At 38.8% G+C, this 20,355-nt stretch overlaps 3 protein-coding genes across 5 annotated transcripts in view; 1 reads left to right on the top strand and 2 right to left on the bottom strand.

Moving 5' to 3' along the window:
* Window positions 1-866: 866 nt before the first annotated feature.
* On the bottom strand, window positions 867-3,536 carry LOC107600318 (uncharacterized). Its single transcript, XM_016292187.1, has 3 exons — window positions 3,433-3,536; window positions 1,947-2,848; window positions 867-1,809 (listed from the first exon to the last, which is right to left on the bottom strand). Exons 2-3 carry the CDS (start codon window positions 2,797-2,799, stop codon window positions 1,043-1,045), a joined length of 1,620 nt encoding a protein of 539 aa, XP_016147673.1. The 5' UTR covers window positions 2,800-2,848; window positions 3,433-3,536; the 3' UTR covers window positions 867-1,042.
* A 3,337-nt stretch (window positions 3,537-6,873) lies between these two features.
* On the top strand, window positions 6,874-17,599 carry LOC107600291 (glutamine-rich protein 1-like). 3 transcript variants are annotated; one of them, XM_016292148.1, is made up of 12 exons: window positions 6,874-7,100; window positions 8,839-9,115; window positions 10,661-10,741; window positions 12,466-12,591; window positions 12,669-13,385; window positions 13,548-13,707; window positions 15,287-15,441; window positions 15,529-15,643; window positions 15,724-15,832; window positions 15,903-16,054; window positions 16,729-16,819; window positions 16,940-17,599. In XM_016292148.1, the coding sequence occupies exons 2-12, from the start codon at window positions 8,867-8,869 to the stop codon at window positions 17,127-17,129; spliced, it is 2,145 nt and encodes a 714-aa protein (XP_016147634.1). In that variant the 5' UTR covers window positions 6,874-7,100; window positions 8,839-8,866; the 3' UTR covers window positions 17,130-17,599. The 3 variants fall into 3 exon arrangements, with proteins under 3 accessions (XP_016147634.1, XP_016147636.1, XP_016147635.1); XM_016292149.1 differs by lacking the exon at window positions 6,874-7,100 and adding an exon at window positions 7,282-7,513; XM_016292150.1 differs by lacking the exon at window positions 10,661-10,741.
* A 961-nt stretch (window positions 17,600-18,560) lies between these two features.
* Window positions 18,561-20,355, bottom strand: part of LOC107600290 (RNA pseudouridylate synthase domain-containing protein 4-like) — a 7,475-nt gene continuing 5,680 nt past the window's right edge. The window contains exons 6-7 of the mRNA XM_016292147.1: window positions 19,426-19,523; window positions 18,561-19,087 (exon numbers count right to left, since the gene is read on the bottom strand). Of these exons, the coding sequence (XP_016147633.1) occupies window positions 18,890-19,087; window positions 19,426-19,523 (296 nt within the window). The 3' untranslated portion in view covers window positions 18,561-18,889. The remainder of the gene's footprint in view (window positions 19,088-19,425; window positions 19,524-20,355) is intronic.

Genomic DNA, 20,355 nt, shown 5'->3' with positions numbered 1-20,355 from the left:
TCCAGTCTATAAGAATGTAAGAGTCAAATTACTTGAATAGTAAGATTATTGTCTATTTAAAATATGAAGAACTTAAATTTTGCAAATGGAAAGTGCCAAAGTGCTAAACTTCTTAGTGGTTCAAAAACTAGTGACGTCATCTTCACTCACTATGCTGCTGTTGTCATCATCCACAGTGACTCTTGGAATGGCCGTATGTCTCTCCCACACTTTTCTAACAGTCTCTGGAGTTAAGGAAGCCGGGGGCTCAATCACAGACACTTGAGTCTGTTGTATTGCAGTGCCAAGATGCTGAGTGGAGTTAGAACTCAAGCCATTATCTAAAGCCCAGCTATAGACTTTGTTAGTTGGGGAGGAGGGTGATACAACATTATCACAGAGTAGTCCACCTGATCCTTCATTTAGGGTCCAGGAGGGTGCTGAAGGGGTGAAAAGGGTACCAACACCAAGCGAGTGGGCATGATGGAGGGCCTTGTCAATGCTGTGATGGAGGTTGACGGGTGAAGGGGGGTGAAGGTCAAACTCAATAAGTGAAAGAAAGCACTTGTGCTATTTGTAATTGCTCAGTGATATTGGTTGACCAATAAAATCTGTTAATCAATCAGCTTGTTGTTTTCACCTGTACCTCATTATGCCGAGACTTAAGACGGGAGCTGAATTTGAAAGAGCAAACTAGTATATGACTGCAGAGCAGTATGCTGGTATGCTATTTGAAACTCAACCAACATACAGCATACTCAGAACATTTGATGCCTTTATTAATATGAGTCAGTAGGTTACAAAAATATTCTTTATTTATTGTTATGCATTTTGTAAAAACAGGATTCAAAGATTTCATAGTACATGTATTAAACAGATTTATACATGCAGGGAGAGAGCTTTTAAAATGACTAATTACTCCTCTTTAATGTATTCATTACACTCCAGTCTATAAGAATGTAAGAGTCAAATTACTTGAATAGTAAGATTATTGTCTATTTAAAATATGAAGAACTTAAATTTTGCAAATGGAAAGTGCCAAAGTGCTAAACTTCTTAGTGGTTCAAAAACTAGTGACGTCATCTTCACTCACTATGCTGGTGTTGTCATCATCCACAGTGACTCTTGGAATGGCCGTATGTCTCTCCCACACTTTTCTAACAGTCTCTGGAGTTAAGGAAGCCGGGGGCTCAATCACAGACACTTGAGTCTGTTGTATTGCAGTGCCAAGATGCTGAGTTGAGTTAGAACTCAAGCCATTATCTAAAGCCCAGCTATAGACTTTGTTAGTTGGGGAGGAGGGTGATACAACATTATCACAGAGTAGTCCACCTGATCCTTCATTTTGGGTCCAGGAGGGTGCTGAAGGGGTGAAAAGGGTACCAACACCAAGCGAGTGGGCATGATGGAGGGCCTTGTCAATGCTGTGATGGAGGTTGACGGGTGAAGGGGGGTGAAGGTCAAACTCAATAAGTGAAAGAAAGCACTCGCGTTCTTGCCATTCCACACCACTAGTCCACAGAGGAGAGGCGTGATGGTCATAACTGCTGCTGTATAGGACACCTCTGCCAATACTCTCAACGTTGTCATGCACAGTCATTATTGAGGTCGCTGGTGTTGCTTGGTTTTGGATGACCGAATGGCTTACATTTGCACGAGACTGCTTGTGATCTTTCCAGTTATTCGGCAACAGTTCAACCCAGTTCCTATCCGGTCTCCTCCAAGGCCCCATTGGTAACCTGTCCAACAGCCTGTTCCACCGTGACACCGGTTTCCTCTTCCCTGCTCTCTTAGCTGTATCAGATGTAGTCTTTTCACGTCTCTCCTTAACTGAAATTCATAAGAACAATCCATGATTTCCTGACTTCCATGCTCTGTTTTTTTATTTTTCAGAACTGACATTGCAGTGGTTATTCAAAAAACATCACCACTGTTTAACAGAATAAACCACTCAGATAAATACTTACCAGTCTGTAATGGAGGTGTGGCTGCAGGCGGATGGTTGGTGCCATAACGTTCCTCTCCCACTGCGAGATCAAGGAACCCTTGGATGGAGCCAGACTGTGTCACAAAGGCGCCATTGTTTCCCAACATTTCAGGCTTTGTGGTTGAGCTTAAATTCTGTGTGGATGCAACAAACTCTGTATCTTGAGAAGCCTCCATGTCTTCTTTGTTGTTCACCTCTATATCTATATTAAATGTCACTAAATACATATTGACTGGAGACTTTCCTGTACTGTTTGCCTCTGTAATTGGTTTGATGGTTGTCAACAAAGGTTGGTCTTTGTTCAATCTCTCATTGTTATTTATGTGGGTGTGGATGTGTGTAGTCAACTGAACAGCCATTGTGGAAGTAGCTTGATCGGAGGCACTGTTATTATTTGCTAAAATTATATCTTGATCATCTTCATCAATATGCTGGGTTAGTTTAAGTGGAGTTGGAGGGGCAGGGTGAGTGCCTAACTCTTGCATGTCAAAATCTTGTTTCTCTGCTCTGTCTGGAATGAACATGTCCATCTCCAGTAGACCAGTAGAGGGCAGCATGACCTCAAGGCTCTGCTGAAGTCCACTTCCTCCAGATCCCTCATTTGTACTCAAGTTAGGCAGAAGGGGTAAAAGCAGGTCTTTGGTAAATCTGTTGTCATCTCTTTCCTCAATCCAGCTTGTGTTAAGTGATGCAGGTAGAGTTTTTGGAAAGTCACCAATTGCCTGGATGCTCAGGTTGTTGTGGCTTATAGGTTGTGTTAAGTTGGAGCCAAGGGAAGTGACAGGTTGCTGGAGAAGAGGTAGTCCTAATATTAGAGTGAGGAGCCAAACCATTCTGTCCTGTTAATTTCCAAAGGCTGTCGAGTGAAAACAGTGCCAGGAGCTAAATGGTGACAGAACAAGATACACATGGTTTATAAAGACGTTTAGAAGCTATACTTGTGAAAGTAAATAACATTTTCCAAATCAAAACCTGGAAAAATGTACAGCGTATTTAAACAGAATATGAAAATAGTGATAAGTATTGCAAAGATTAAAAGGGAAACATTTTAGGTCCCAAAGCAGGGACTAAAGTAACTATGATCTCCACTATCACTTTTTTCTTTTTGTTACATTTTCACCAGGTGCTTCTTACAGCTTCTGCATTGTATTTATACATAGATTATGAACTGTCAGTTTACATACATTGTCCTGTTTGACAATGCATATAAGTAAATGGATTGTACAATAATTTTTGATTGGTTTGTACAACTTTTTGCATTCTAGCATTTTTGAGTTAACAGCATGCAACTGTTATCAGGCTGTTATCAAAATGATCTTATACCTATGAAATTTCTGCTAGCACAACGTAGTACAACTGTATTAAACTTATAGTTCCAGTAAATTACAGAAAATAAGTGTGCATGCAGCAACATACAAAAATTATTTCTCAAAAAATACTTCTCAGTCAACCCTTTGAACACTTACCTGAAGTTCCTGTGGTCAGCCGTAAAATGAATATCACAGTTCCTTAGAGTATTTCTCAAATATAAATAATTTTTGGTGTACTGCTGGTGCAGTCGTCATTGAATGCTGTCTTCTTAAAACTGCTGTATCTTTGTGCTGACGCTTAGAGTTCAGCCCACCTGACGTTTCACTGTAATCTTTCTGCCATCTGGTTGATGTCCTGCTGGACTTACATCTCTGAGCAGAGTTCTTATCCCCAGTCCAAACAACAAAAGTTCAAATACCCCAGGAGCTTTGAAACGTTAGTGTAAAATGAAATGTGTCAAGTCAGTGTCACAAGATTTGTAGTCTTCAGAAAATATATACATTACTCTTTCAGTTTTGTCCATCTTTTCTGTTCTGGTATATCACAGATGTGTAAAGGTAATCCCTTCAATATAAAGGATTTCAGTAAGACCATTAGTTCTGTAAACAAGTCTGTTCCCCACACTGAAAGCTAATTGAACAAGAAAAATCCCATCGCACAGCTGACGTAATGTGAGAAAAATATTTTTCCGATTCAATACAGAAATTCTGTATTTTCCAAAACCATGTTAGAATAATATCTACTGCTTGCTTGGTTCTAGATACAAACCTGCCATATGGGTTTTAACATGATAGTTACTCACAGCAGAGGCAATATGATGGATTTAACCAGATCTTATTGAATGTATGTCAAATGCTCCCACACACAAAAACCACAGAGACATTAGATTTGACCTCTTTCAGACATTCAAAAAAATTATTGTTATTATATGTTAAAGTAAAAATGGTTAAGTACAAAACAAGTCATGTACAGTATTTGACATAATATTGCATTGAAAAATATATATATATACTGAAGTAAAAATAATTATTGTTTTATAGGTCTTCAAAGAGGTTCTATGCAAATTGTATGCATAAAAATCATATATAAAAATCATGGTTTAAGTTATTAGCTTGAGGTCTTTTTAAGTCATTAGTGTATTTGGTCAGCTCTATTTTAAATGTTGGAGTGATGCTTTCAAAAATCAATTTCAATTATCCGTTTTATGTGTACTGTAGCTCTAATAGGCTGATCCAAATTACAATAAAAATGGTTTCCACAAAAAAAAAGTGCTTTGGCATGTGTTTCAGTTTAACATTAAATCGTAATTTAAAATGTTTATTATTTGGATTGTGTTATTAATAGTTTAATGTGCTGCTATTTGCAATAATGAGCACAAGAAATTACATATTTAGGCTTACTTACTCTTTCAAATACTGATTTTCTGATATTTACAAATGTGATTTGCTGAGATAATTTGACTCCTATTATGCAAATTAGGAAGAGCTATATGTTTATCCAAATTATAGAACAGGGTCATTCTTGGGGTAAGAGAGAGACCGTGGGAATTAACTCTTTCTGAACTCATAACAGTCATATGATTAAGCGATATACAGCATATCTCACCCGGTCCACCTTAAGAGCTCAGTCAGGCAGCTTTTTGCAGGGCGATCAGGGGGAGGCCCTCACAGACACATGCTTAGCGCTTTAAGGCGGACTGGAGCGAATAAAGCTCCGCTTAAAGGCACAAGCACGCTGGAATGCCATATTCAGAATGAATTTATCTCGCTCTGTTACGCACATAATGATACCCAACGTAATTAAAATACATAAAATACATTCGAAAGGATTTTGCTGTCATTCTTTTCTATAGCCTATATTTCTTTAATAACATACTCTCATTAAAAATAAAGTATTTTACATTGAAATCACAAGCAGTTGTTTCACAGAGAGTATGGAAAATAAACGCATGGGCAAATCACATCTAATTTACCTCTTTTTAAAGTACCAAACAGCCTTTTATAATGAGTTTCAACATATTAATGTATAAGTTTACCAACAGCATATAGGTCTGTTCTTTTTGTTCCTGTGAAACCGTTTCATGTAAAATGTCATAGCGAGTGCGCGCACCCGTGCTGTGTTGCCATGTCCGCTAATTATAAGCGGATTTTTCCTGTGGTTCCCAAACCTGTCCTGGAGGGGACCCCTGCCCTGCACATTTTGTATGTCTCCCTAATCAGACACCCAATTAAGTTCTTGCAGTTTCTTCTAACGAGCTGATGAGTGGAATCAGGTGTGTTAGATGAGGGAGACATACAAAAGGTGTGGGGCAGGGGGGCCTCCAGGACAGGTTTGGGAAGCACTGGATTAGACATATGCAGCTGGTTGTATTTTTGGACATATTCCAAATTCCATTCACTTTTGGGCCTGTTGGCATTTGGCCCCTAGGCCTATAGCATGATAAAGTGACCAACCACAAAGTGAATTTATTAAATATCACCAACTCAATAATAATAAATATTCAGCAATTTGATAATCTAAAGATAACCATAAATATAGACTGAAACATGACAATATAATAGTTTAGTTCAGAATTCACTTAAGTATATACTTTACATATTAAAAATGTTGAAAATAATTTCTACCCACTAACTCTAGCACTCTCTTTCCTAATTATATTGGATCTATTTGTTTTCTTTTTTATTTATATATATTAAAATAAAAAAGCAACACCTGAGCCTCTAACTCTTGCACTCTCTATTCTATTTCTATTCTACCTCCTTTTTTTCTTTTTATTATAAAAAACGACCCGCATTCTCTATTATTTTTCTATTCTTTTGACTCGTTTTATTTTTTATTTTTTGAAAAAGACCCTCTAACACTAGCATTGCCTATTCTTTTTTTCTATTCTATCTACTTGTTTTCTTTTTATTTATATACAAAAAATAAATAAATAAGCAACACCTGAGCCTCTAACTCTTGCACTCTCTATTCTATTTCTATTCTACCTCCTTTTTTTCTTTTTATTATAAAAAACGACCCGCATTCTCTATTATTTTTCTATTCTTTTGACTCGTTTTATTTTTTATTTTTTGAAAAAGACCCTCTAACACTAGCATTGCCTATTCTTTTTTTCTATTCTATCTACTTGTTTTCTTTTTATTTATATACAAAAAATAAATAAATAAGCAACACCTGAGCCTCTAACTCTTGCACTCTCTATTCTATTTCTATTCTAACTCCTTTTTTTCTTTTTATAAAAAACGACCGCATTCTCTATTCTTTTTCTATTCTTTGGACTCGTTTTATTTTTAATTTTTTTTAAAAGACCCTCTAACACTAGCATTGCCTATTCTTTTTTTCTATTCTATCTACTTGTTTTCTTTTTATTTATTATATATAAAAAACCGTTTATACTGTTATACTAACTGAGACTTGTCACAGCTATTACATAGACTATTTGTTGATTTTGATTGCTTCTGTTGTCCATATGGGTCCCCTATCAATATACCCCGTGAATTTCTCTCATTTACACTACAAACCTGGTTTTTAATAATGCACACGAAACTCATTTTTACTAGGTTAATTTTTTTTCGCGATATGGCCAAATCTGGCAACACTGTGCTCCGTGTTCATGGCATTGTGAATGTGCTTGCGGCAGCGGTGGTGCCGGAAGGGGGAGCTGCGAATCCGTCCCCGCCTTCACGCCACAGGACAGCCCGGGGTCTAGCGCTGTCACATCAGGCCTACTTCCGTCAGCTCTATCGCAAACATTATTGTTCAAAAATAACATTTTCAGCCATCCAAGCCGTCCAAGCAGCACGTTTGTGTATTTTTCAATACGGTAGGACATGTTTGCAACCGGCCGCAGCGGGGTTTAAACCGTTTCATTTATATGAGTAGCATAATAAGCACACGGCACGACATAAATCGCACTTAAATATTGACAAATGTGTTTGAGTGCAGAAATAACGAGATATAGCAAAGTAAACGGACTTTACATGTGCACGGCCAGCTTTAGTGGGGTTTTTGTTTTTTGAACGGCGTGTTTTGGCGGAAATTGCTTTGGGTTTTATTTAAGGTAGCATGGGACGATTAGCACGCGAGCTCACGTTAGCTACACAACTGCGCGCGCGTTGCCACATTTACTGCGGGAATAATGACTAATATCGCATAGCGGCGTGTCATACATGTATTTAGTATCTTAATGCAGGTCCTTGCACCTTTTGGGGGGTTTTTAAGTTTCATTTAACAAAGGTTAGCGAGTTAGCATTGATGCTAGCATATTTTCGAGGCAAAAGCATTGAGTGGTCCAGTATGTGATTGACCATAAGCGAAGCTGGCCTACAGTCACATACAATTATAATTATTTCTTATGTGTATTAATTCAAAAATGTCATATTTGATCATTCAGACTGAGGTTGGATTTGAGAGCAACCTCAAAGCAACTCGTTTGTTTTGCTCGAGGGGTCCAAAGTCCAGCAAGGGTAGAAGCAGTTTCTGTCTGAATGCTTTAAACACAAGAGCTCTTCATCGTTACCAAATCACATGAAACACCTTTAGCCTCCAGTTTATACAATTTAATCTAAACTGCAAAAGGATGCATGCAGATTTCATAGGTTTATTGTTGGATGGGGTGCTGATGCACTATTAAAAAATGTAATCACATCTGCATTGTGCAGAGAGTGTATTGAATGCTTCATATGCCAATGTAGACATAGCAGTGATGAAAAATACCTTATTACTGTTTTTCAGGCACACTATCCTCAAGCGCCTTTAAGCTTTTGGTTATGTGTATGTATATGGCTGATTGTATGTTAATAATTTATATAAACATAAATTACCTGTCATTAATAGAATAATAGTGACATATTTGTCTATGGACCCGTTTCACACACTGCAATTACATGTTTACGCAGTTATTAACTTTGTAAATATAGCAAGCTTAAATATACATAATTTTTAAAAATGTAATCTACATTTATAAAATTATACTGCTTGCTATATTACCTTGACATTACCAAAAATCTGGTTAACGCTTTTGCTTGTGTTTTTACTGAGTGAAATCAAGTTTCTCTTCTGACCATCATAATCAGTCTCTCTCTATATTTTTTCTCTCTTTCTTTATAATATTTTTTACATTTTATATCATAAACCTATTGTGGATATTTTCTGGTGATATCAGATCAAACGGGATTCTATTTCTTGTGGTTTCTGTTCATCAACGATAAGACTTCTGAGGACCCCCGAAATGTGAAAAGGGTCCATATAACAAATTTTATGCATACGCCTTTAGTTTAAACCAGGGGTAGGCAAGTTCGATCCTAGAGAGCCGCAGTCCTGCAGAGTTCAGCTCCAACCCTGAAAAAAAAACCTCACCTGCCTATAGCCTTAGTAATCCTGAAGACATTGATTAGCTTGTTCAGGTGTGTTTGATTAGGGTTGGAGCTGAACTCTGCAGGACTGCGGCTCTCTAGGACCAAACTTACCTACCCTTGGTTTAAACTTTAAAGGTCATGAGAAACATGCATTCAGTTTGTCAAATTTTGACTGGTATTGTGTTCATGTCGTTTGTGTTCAAGGCTCCTGTGCAGGGTGGATTGACCTGTCATGAATGAGCCCATTGAAGGCGGTGCGATCTCGTTCGACGAGTATGTGCGGCAGAAGGCGCGCACTATACCTCAGCACCGCATGAAAGAGTTTCTGGAGTCGCTGGCCTCCAAAGGCCCGGAGGTTCTGCAGGAGTTCAGTCAGCAGACCAGCGGCACCACCACCACTATGGTGTACCAGCAGGGGGCCAACTGCATCTACACGGACAGCACAGAGGTGGCGGGCTCATTGTTGGAGCTGGCATGTCCGGTAGGAAAAGAATCACTTTTCGTTGTCATTTTAGCTGTGATTTAAAGGTGGGGTAAATGATTTCTGGTAGCCAATGTTGATATTTCAAATCACCAAAACAAACATGCCCCTACCCCAAAAAGGTCTCGCCCCTATTTTGATAGCTCCGCCCCACACATACGTATTAGGGCTGCACGATAAATCGCATGCGATATTTAATGCCAAGTTCACACTGCACGATTTTCAAATTCGTCGGATCGCCATTGTTTTCACACTGCGTGACTATCTGGGGTAGCATTCAGTTGCTGCTGTGTTCACATTGCACGATGGATCGGCGACAGGGGATTTCACACTGCATGACTTCACAATAGGAAGAATCTCCGACAACTGTCTGGTCCGCAAACTACGTTTCACAACAAAACACACGCGAGAAGTGATAAGGAAATAACGCGAAAACCCGCATGTGTCAGACCGGAGTTCTCGAGCCAGACAGTAATTATAAAAAAAAAAAAATATATATATATCGAGCACCAATTTGCCTCCGATGTCGGGCATTTGTCGGCGATTTCGCAAAACCTGTCGACGGGTGAAAAATCGGGCTAAAATCGTGCAGTGTGAACTCGGCATAACACGCATCTTATCAGTAAAGCCGGTTCTGTAATCAGCGGTAAATCTCCATCACCTGCGGGCTTTAGCAGCATTAACTACACAGAGCCGTTGTTCACTGACGAGAATGCCGAGCCTGACAAAACCAGGTTCATATTCGCGCAATTTTTTGCACAGCTCGTAAAAACCGCTGATTACAGAACCGGCTTTCTGACAAGATGCACATTAAATATCGCATGCGATTTATCGTGCAGCCCTAATACGTACGCAACCCAGGCAACGATTAGTTCTGTGAAACAAAGCAAAACCAATGTTACACCGTGTCTACACCGGACACGAGCTTTGTGACAAAATACTATAGAACTCATTATAATCAGTGATGCTGTCTACACTGGATGTGGCGCAGCACGACAAATCCCCGACAGAAAGCTGCTGCTGCGTTCTATTTATGACGCATTGACACAAATTTTAAAAGATTTTCAACGGTTGCTTTATTGCCTCCAGTGTAGACAGACTGTAGCTGTTGCAGAGCGGCGAGACAACTGTCGTGTCTGGTGTAGACACGGTGTTACTCGCCTATCGAGAAGAAACGAAGCAACCTCGCCGTCCGATCGCAGGCCTTCCGCTCCTTGAGTTCTCTCCAGCGCTGGAAAGCTGATCTGAAATTTACATGGGTCCTACTACTTGCCTTATCGTAAGGCTTTTTTTTGTTCCACAGACGGAAAATTTATTTATTTATTTATTTTTATCCGCCATCTCTATCTTTCTGTCGCTCGGCTAATGTCCGTCCTGTGCACTGAATGCTCTCAGTGAGTAGACACGCCCCTTACTGCTGATTGGCTACAAGTTTGTTTTGGTACTCGGCCCGACTCAGTTTTCTAAAGCGTTTTTGAAAAAATACATACCCCACCTTTAAAAAGCAAAAACTTGTGGTCAGATTTCTGCTTCACCTCTGAAAAGGTGCAGGTGACATCTACACAGATCTCCCCCCAGCTGGCTGCAGCTGTGCATCAAGCTTCTGAACAGCAGATACAAGTACAGGTTTGACTCTGTCTTTTTTGATTCTGTTCTTGTGTGTCTTACCTGCAGGGCAATTATACAACATTTACTGTGGTTGTTAGGTTAAAGGGGTAGTTTGGCCAAAAATGAAAATTCAGTCAACATTTATTCACCCTCATGTAGTTCCAAAGCTGTATGAATTACTTTCTTCCAAAGAACACACAAAGAAAGTTATTTTTAAGAATGTTGGGAGACAGACAGTTTTGGTGTCCAGTGTGTGGGAAAAAAAAAAAACACTTGTCAAAATATCTTCTATTGTGTTTAACAGAAGACAGGAAGGATTAGAATGACATGACACTTTAGACATTCAACATTTGGGTTTAAGAATTGTGTTTTCTAGGTAGAAACATTGTCTGACTTTAAATACTGAGAATAATTAAAAGCTTCAAACTGCCAGGGGCATTTTTTCCTATGAAGGGAGTGTAAATGTAATTTTTCATATTTCGTTACAGTGTAGATCATGAGTTTCAGGCATGATGGCTGGTGCTACCAATCGTGTTTATTATCCAGCCTGTAGATAGAATTTCTGCTTTGTCTTGTCGATTTAGTATCTGTTCACCACTGAAAAATCGGTAACTCTGGAAATATTTCAAAATTGATCTGTCCTGAAACTAGTTGCCCTCATGATTGCTTTGGAGTTGCTTGCATTATAAGCATCATATTAGAAAGTTTTTTTATTTTATGTAAAGCACTTTGAATTACCATTGTGTATGAAATGTGCTATACAAATAAACTTGCCTTGCCTTGCCTTGCCTAGAATTTGTAGGCATCTCAAATGCAGTGTGAATGTAGCACCTTTTCAATTAACTTATTGGCAGCATCTTGTCAAGTCTTTTTTTTTTTTAGAAGGAAAGAAATAACATTTACAGTATTCGTATTCTTTAAGACAAAAAATTAAGCTAGATATTTTGTTGCTGAAGAAATTAATACTTCTATTTAGCATGGATTAAAAATTTTAAATTGATCAAAAGTGGCAGTAAAGACATCTATAATAAAATATATATATAAAAAACATAAATTACATATTAAATAATAACTCTGTATTAAATAAAAACTGTTCTTATTCTTGAAAGTTGTTCAGAATTAATATTCTTGAAGAATCTTGGGGAAAAAACAAACAAACATTGATATGTTAGATCTAGCCCCGGATGCCAGATCAGCAAAATTGGCTACCCAAAATCTGTGAACAGCAAGTCTTGTCTGGTACCCAAAACTGTATTAACAGTCTTCTATCAACTAAGAAGAATGATAGAATAAATAATAGAATAACTGATCAGTGAATAAATCAATGAAATGAGTATACAGTATAAACGATTAAAATAATTATTGTAAATTATAATGATTAAATGGAATAATACAATGAGTAAGCTATTATAAATGAATGAATGAAGAATAGGTTAATATAAAAGAAAGTAGAACAAAACACAAATGTATGATTGTTCTCTTGAAGCGATACACATGGTTTGAGTTTGAGGATCCTTTCAGATGATAAGAAATGTTAGTTGAACACTAAATCAGCATATTAGATTCCCCCCCCAAAGTTTTCCATATATACCAACCTGTGAATTTTACATATTCATAAACACACTTTTGCAGGAGAATGATAACATACATTGCAAAACAAGATTGAGACCTTATTCCAGATTAGCAGGATGTGCTTTTTATTGAGCCCTGATCTAAATACCTCTCCATCTCTTTATTGGCAGGTGCAGATCCAGGGGGAGCAGGGTCAGGTACTTCAGGTGGCCTCTCCCACCCAACAGCAGCTACAAGGAGTTACCACTACTCAGCTGGTACAACAGGGAGAACTCACAGAGGAACAACAGCAACAGGTAATGCACACCAATACATATCGGCTTTTACATTTATGCATTTTACATTCTAATCGTAATGTGTATTTGACTCGCAGCTCCAAGCCCAACTGGTGGCAGCGGTTGCAGGAGGTCAGCAGATTCAGATCCAGACTGTGGAGGCTCTGTCCCCTCCTCAGCAGCAAGGTTCCCCCAGGGAGGCAGAGCGGCGACTTGGAGGTTCACCCGCTGTACTTCAGCCTGCAAAGAAACGCAAGGTGGACGTCCCGACAGTTGTGTCCTACTCGCTTCCTCAAGGGCAGCAGCTGGCTACTGTATTGGCCATCCCACAGGGCCAACAGCAGGGTTACTTGTCACTTCGACCAGACCTGCTGACCGTTGATAGCACCCATCTCTACAGTGCCACTGGTACCATTACAGGCCCAGCCGGTGAGACCTGGACCATACCTGTGTACTCTGCCCCACAGCAGCAAGGTGTGGCCCACATCGCCATCCCTCAGGAGGCCTACAGCACCGTGCAGGTACAGGCCTCGCCTACTGATAAAGACAAGGACAAGATGGTAATCGGTGCATGTCAGGCTGCCGGGGCAGTGGCAATTCCAGTGTCTGGCTCTGGAGTGACCACTCAAGAGGAGGTTGTACATTCGCTGTTCCCAGCGCAGTTTATGAATGGAAACATTCACATCCCTGTAGCAGTGCAGACCGTAGGGGGTGCTTACTCTGGGACGACACAGGCTTTGCACATATGGGATCCGCAGCAACACCAGCAACACATACAGGATGGAGAGGCTCAGGAACAACAGCTCCACCTGCAGGTGAACACATTCTAGGAGGAATGCTGCATGCTTAAGTATTCATAACCCCCAGGCTGTCTCAAGTCATTTTGCATTTCTTCAGTGGGTGATGCGCATATAACTGTGAAGGATCACTTATACATAACAAAACAATGTGGCAATGATGGTTTTCTGTGTTTTTAGGCGCAGACAGAGGCAGAACCACAGGTAGAACCTCCTCCAGAGTTGGTCCTCCCCAACACGCTGAAGCCTGAGGAAGGGCTGGATGTGTGGAGGCTGTGGGTTCAGCGCAAAAATGCTGAGCTGGACAAGAATGAACAAAATAAGCTGGCACCGATAGGACGTGAGTTAATATTTTCATCGCTACCTCTGTCTTTATACCGCCGCTGAATTTAGCGGCGGTTACTAGATTTTAATTTCAGTAGGCAATAGCAATATGAGTGACATTTTATGATTCTTGATTCCATATTTGATACCACAGCTTTGGAACACATGCAGTGATTTAATGCAATTTTTAAAGAGGACCTATTGTGCCCCTTTCACGAGATGTAAAGTCTCAGATGTCCCAAGATGTCCAATATGTCTTTGAAGTTTTAGCACAAAATACCCTACAGATCATTTATCATTCCATGCTGAAAAAGACAATTTTTAACAGGAAGCAAAAACATGCTCTTTTTGTGTATGTATCTTTAAATGCAAATGAGCTGCTGCTCACCGCATTTACAGGCTGTGCCTTTACAGCTCCTGCCTCGCATACTCTGCCAATACAAAACATATGTTTGGTCATGATTATCATATCTATTATGTTTATGTTCTTTGACTTCATATAAATGTATTATTTGCATGCGTTTTAAAGTCATATAAGTTTAAACTTCTGATATATGGTTTTCTGAGCACACTTGCACAGAAAGCTGGCTGTCAGATGGCATGTCGCGGGAGTCCCCTTTCACGTCTTATTTCACATCTTTAGGTTGTCAAAATTACATAAACTCACTATTTTTTTATCACAATAGGGTGGTTGTGTACACGCATTGCTGACGCATAATTGTTTAAAAACAATACAAAAGTGAATTTTGCATAATAGATCCACTTTAACATGTCGCTATAAACAAAAGCAATAGTCAAGTCAAGCCACCTTTATTTATATAGCGCTTTTAACAACACAGATTGTCAAAGCAACTGTACAGCATTAATTAGAAAAATAGTGTGTCGATAATGCAAAATGACAATAGTAAACACTCAATTTTCAGTTAAAGGCAGTTCATCATTGAATTCAGGGATGTCATCATCCAGCTCAGTTCAGTTTAATAGTATCTGTGCAATCAAGTCAACAATATCACTGGAAATTAAATGCCTTAATGCATCTCGTAATCGTGTGCACACACGCATGTAAGCATTAAAGCAGCTACCAATCAGCACTTGGATACAGAATTGGGTCAGTAGTTGGTACTAAATAATTGTTATCAATAGTTCAACAATAGTACAGTTTTTTTTTTTAAATATCTTGAATAGTATAGAAAGAGTAGGCTTATGATGTTTGCCACATGTACAAACGAAAAATGCAATTCATGTATTTATTCAGCTAAAAACTGTAAGTAGAAAACATGTTTTTTTTTTTTTTTTCTCAAATATTTGTGGTCAGTTTTTTAAAAAAAGTTTAAGAAATTAATAATCAAATGAATGCAACCTTTGGGGAGAAAAGGAGACTTATTTCAAAAACACAAAACTTCCCACCCCAAAACTTTCTAACAGTAGTGTATATGTTTTATTTATTTATTTGGCAAAATTGCTTAAATTTTTCATTTTATTTAGGTCTTAAAAGGTCCCTTAACCATATATAATGCATGGTCAAAATTGTGAACTGTTACTGTGAAGCATCTAGTGATGTTTATTTGCAGCAAAATGAATGTCTGTGTCTGCAGGTCGACAGCCCCTGCGCTTCCAGGATGATCTTGTGTCAAGTTCAGTGGGCGAGCTGAACTTGGCTCTGTCTTTGATGACCCAAGAGGCTTGTGGGCTGGAGGGGGAGCCATTTGAACCTGATTCACTATACTATGTATTTTTATGTATACAGAAAGTATGTCTTCATATTTTTGTTTCTGCTGATTATGTTGGATCATTAGTTTGCATAAGCTGATTTCCTTCTCTTTTTTGTTTTGTACAGTACATGTTTGAGAACGGCAGAGTAGACGACATCTTCTCTGATCAGTACTACAGCCGGTTTTGTCAGTGTTTACACAAAATTCTTGAAGAGTGGAGGCCCAGTATTCACCCTCTTGGTAAGATGTTTGTGTGTGCTTTTAAATTATGTCCTTTTGAGTTTTGGAAAATGTATGTTAATTGCCTTTGTATTTGCCAGGCTACATTATCCCAAGTCATGTGACAGAGGAGATGCTGTGGGAGTGTAAGCAGCTGGGAGCTCATTCTCCATCCACTCTCCTTACTACACTGATGTACTTCAACACCAAGTGAGTCTCCTTCTCTTCAAAAATGATGGCAGTGAGTGCTCAGGGGTTATAGTGTTGTCTCTCTGCACAGGTTTTTCCACTTGACCACAGTGGAGCAGCATATGAAAGTGGCCTTCTCCAAAGTGCTCAGACACACCAAAAAGAATCCCAGCAACCCTAAAGACAAGAGCACCAGCATCCGCTACCTGAAAGGAGTCGGGCCACACCATGTTGGACAGAAAGGTTAGGAGGCAGCCACAAAATAAGGCTGGATGTTTTCAAATGTTACAAGATAAATATAAACCTTTCAAAAGTCTGGGGTCAGTATAATTTTATTGTTGCTCTCCAAAGCCGCATTTATATATATATATATATATAAAAAAAAAGTAAAAATGGCAATAATTTTAAATATTATTATCCATTTAAGATAACCGTTTTCTTTTTTGATATACATTAAAAAGTAATTTATTATTAATTTTCAGCGGCCATTATTCCAATTTTCAGTGTCCCATGATCCTTCAGTAATAACAATTATTATCAGTGTTGAAAAATGTTGAGCTGCTTGATGTTGAAACCTTTCCAAAGTTATACAGTTATCAGTGACCAACCAATTTGGGATTTCAGCCAATGCAATAGCTATATCTAGAGTAACCGGATGTAATACTGGAAATTTGACTATTTCTACTAAATGAGACACTAAATTCAAACTATTTGTGAAACAAAAAATTTTTTCTAGTCCTGGCCATGGAAACTTCTACAGTGAATAATAATAGTCAGAAATCGTTGTTGTTGTTGTTGTGTGTTTGTTCTATAATTGTGATTTTTGCCATTAACAAATGAATTGAAAAGTTATAGAAAGTCATAAGTTCATTGGTCAAAAACTGGGAAGTCATAAATCACATCTATTATTGTTCTAGTGACAGATGACATGTACGCAGAGCAGGCAGAGGACCCAGAGAACCCACTGCGTTGTCCTATCAAGCTCTATGACTTTTACCTCTTCAAATGGTGAGCCACTGATTTTATCATAGGCTAATGCAATAGCTGGCGCAATTTAAATTTTTTTTTTTAATAAATAAAACTGACCTTTTCTGTATTTTCCTCATTTTTTTTTTTGTCTGTCCTCAGCCCTCAGACTGCAAAGGGTCGTAATGACACCTATTACCTGACGCCAGAGCCTGTTGTGGCTCCCAACAGCCCTATTTGGTACTCCACTCAGCCAATCACGAGTGAGCAGCTGGAGCACATGCTAACTCGCATCATGATGGTGCGGGAAATCCAGGAGATAATCTCCATCGCGCAGGCCAACGTACACTGAGAAAAGACGAGGGCAAGCAAAAGAAAGCAAGATGGAATAAGAGAGAGGCTTTCTCCAGCACTCATCATGCCATCATCCTCTCCTTTCTCAAGAGACTGAATCAAATAGCCTCTGCAGTCTCTCCTTATATTTCACCCATGATTTAAAGGAGAGTGAAGAGGTTCAAGAGGGGTTTTCAGTGAACTGGACATACATAAGCCTTTTTTTGTTTTAGATTCAGGAACTATTTCTGTTTGTTCCTCTAATGACCATTGAAACGTATTTGCCCAGATCCCTTGATGTGTGCATTTTCTCTCTCTGCCATGTATGTTACGCGCCATCCTTCTTCCCACTGTCCTCTCTGTTTATTTTCTTTAAGTGCAGAACTGTAAGGATCTGGTGGTTTTTAAGATTGCAAACTAAACTTAAGTGATTATTGGCAGTGGACTGGAACACCATGTGATGGTCAGGTGTAAACACATTTAAAAACATGGCTTCATCCATCCTTAACATTTAACACAACCCCTGCTCACCCCCTGGAGCTTGCAGTAGCAGAGTTCACGTACCTGAGGAGTGTATTATACATGAAGACACTTTAGTTCTGTTTTTATTTTTTTTATATATATATATATATATACATACACGCATCTATGGTAACCTGATATGTATTAATGTGATAGTGGTGCTGGAGAATTGAAGCCTGTGTTTTCAAACATGCCTTTTTGTACAGTGAAGTACCTGTATGTGTCGTCTTTGACCCTTTTTGCAGTCCCTGGTCAGTTCTGTCACACAAGCACAAGTGGGCCTCATGACGGAAACAGAATAAATTTCTGCATAAGTAGTTCACAAAACTATTATTACATGCATTATTGAATTGAATGCAACAATTCACACAATTATTTAGTAAAGAATTTGCACAAGGGATATGCTGTTATTAAAATTTTAGCCAATGAGAATTTTCATGTTATTAAAATGCTATACTAATTTTTTTCCCTAAATTAAAAAAATAAATGAAGGTTATCAACCAGCAAACCTCCAAGTGATTAATTTAAAAAGACAAAATATGCATTAAATCACTAAAATATATATATTTTAATTTGTCCCCTCAAAAACAGTTCTGGATTCCCACTATCTAAAACCCTGTAGCCAGATTTTTTAAAGTACTATTTCTAGACCTGTTTTTATCAGTTAGAAATGGTTGAACAAATTTAATTCTTATCCTTAATCTTTATGCAGAAAATCACAGACAACTGGAAAGGTCATTGAGCCTTTTATTGTTGAGATTACCACTGCTTTAGATGCTATATGTGAATTTAGGCATCTCAACATTATAATAAAAAGTATGAAAACAGGATATTCAAAAAATTTTTTAGAAGATGGTGATATAAAAAGTATGAAAACAGGATATTCAAAATTTGTTTTAGAAGATGGTGATATGTAAAAATAGGGCAAATGTGTAACATCAACCAGTAATGATTATTTAAAAAATCTAATGTTGGCTGATAAATTATATGGTACATGTATATTGTGGATCCCTAAATTGCACAATTATTAAATTGTCATTACGTAATTCACAGGTGAAGCAAAGATATAATTTTTCTTCGTAAAACGCTTTCAATGGTCTTTTATTACAAAGTCTGGACAAAAAACATTCAGAATACACAATGTAATGCCCGCTTTGTACATGACCTTTTCTACAGTCAGAGTCAAATCCACCCCACTTCATCCTCTCAATACAAATGTAATACTTTTTCAAATGGCGTTGCTAGCTGTGATCCATCTCATTCTTTTCCCGGTAGTGGGATCTGTAGTCTCTTTAAGGTGTTGGTGAAGTATTTAGGAAGGGGAGAGGACACGGTGATGCCACTGTGACCTTTGACCCCTGGCAGGACGATCCTTCGGGAGTGCAGGTGAAGAGGGAGGTATCGTGTTTTACTCTGCACCAGGCCCAGCCGTCGCAGTATGCCCTCTGGCAGCTTCTGTAATCCGAAATGTGAGACCCGCGTGTGGTCAGTCTTCAAACGTGACATTGAGTCATGTCTCAAGAAAACACTACACCACCTCTTGATTATTCATTATCAACACAACACTTACTATGTTCATAGGCTAAACAAATACTGTAGTAAAACTGGACCTAGACTTGAATAGGTTGAGTATCTGAATCTTGGGTTAAGTTTTTTTTTTTTTTTTTTGATCAAATAATGCAGCCTTGGTGAGAATAAGAGACTTCTTTCGAAAACATTAAAAAAATCTTTTGAATGGCAGCATAGTTTCATATTTCAAGGAACCAATGCTACAACACTTGTATTTATTATACCTGTGGTGCTAGTTTGTTCCAGTGAGCATATTTGTGGTCTCCAAGAATGGGGCAGGTCAAAGCAAGAGCCATGTGCACGCGAAGTTGGTTTTTCACACCTAAAACACACATTGGTTCTGGTCATCATGCTTAAATGTCTTCTTTTACATAAATCAAAACACGATGTTACATTATATATATGGGTAAACCTAGCAACATTTACAATAATTAGCAAATATAGGGCACAGTTAGGAGTCAGGTACGGTTTTCACATGTCATGGTCAGTCAATACCTGTGACAGGCTGCAGTTCCACCAAGCTGCAGCCACTGGTGCTGTCCAGAACCCGATACTGCGTGACTGCACTGTGTGCCTGTCGATGAGCTCTTACCCGGGTCACTCCATCTCCCTCCTCACTCACTTTGAACAATGGGCTCAGACCCATCTGAGCAGAATAAACATACATACATACTTTAATTCTAGTAAAGTAAGAAAACTGGAGGAGATCCAATTCTTAAAAATCTGTTTTCTAAATGCATTATACTTATCTTATTGTGAACAATTCATGCTCACCAATGGATGCTCTTGCAGTGAATGGGCGCCGTCAGAATGAGCATCCAATTGGCTGATAAAAACATCACAATAATCCATAAATAATCCACATTACTCCCTTCCAAACCTTATGTAAAGTGAAAAGCTGTGTGTTTGTGAGGTGTTCTAACATAAAGGGGGAAGTCGTGACCTAATGGTTAGAGAGTCAGGACTCATGACCCAAAGGTTGTGGGTTCGAGTCTCGTACCGGCAGGGATTGTAGGTGGGGGGAGTGAATGTACAGTGCTCTCTCCCACCTTCAATACCACGACTGAGGTGCCCTTGAGCAAGGCACTGCTCCCCGGGTGCCGCAGCAAAAAATGGCTGCCCACTGCTCCAGGTGTGTGTGTGTGTGTGTGTGT

The sequence above is a fragment of the Sinocyclocheilus grahami genome, unplaced genomic scaffold (assembly GCF_001515645.1).
Source record: "Sinocyclocheilus grahami isolate Dianchi unplaced genomic scaffold, SAMN03320097.WGS_v1.1 scaffold281.1, whole genome shotgun sequence".
NCBI classification, from domain to species: domain Eukaryota; kingdom Metazoa; phylum Chordata; class Actinopteri; order Cypriniformes; family Cyprinidae; genus Sinocyclocheilus; species Sinocyclocheilus grahami.
The sequence above is the reverse complement of the archived record's forward strand: the minus strand, read 5'-3'. Positions and strand labels throughout refer to the sequence as shown.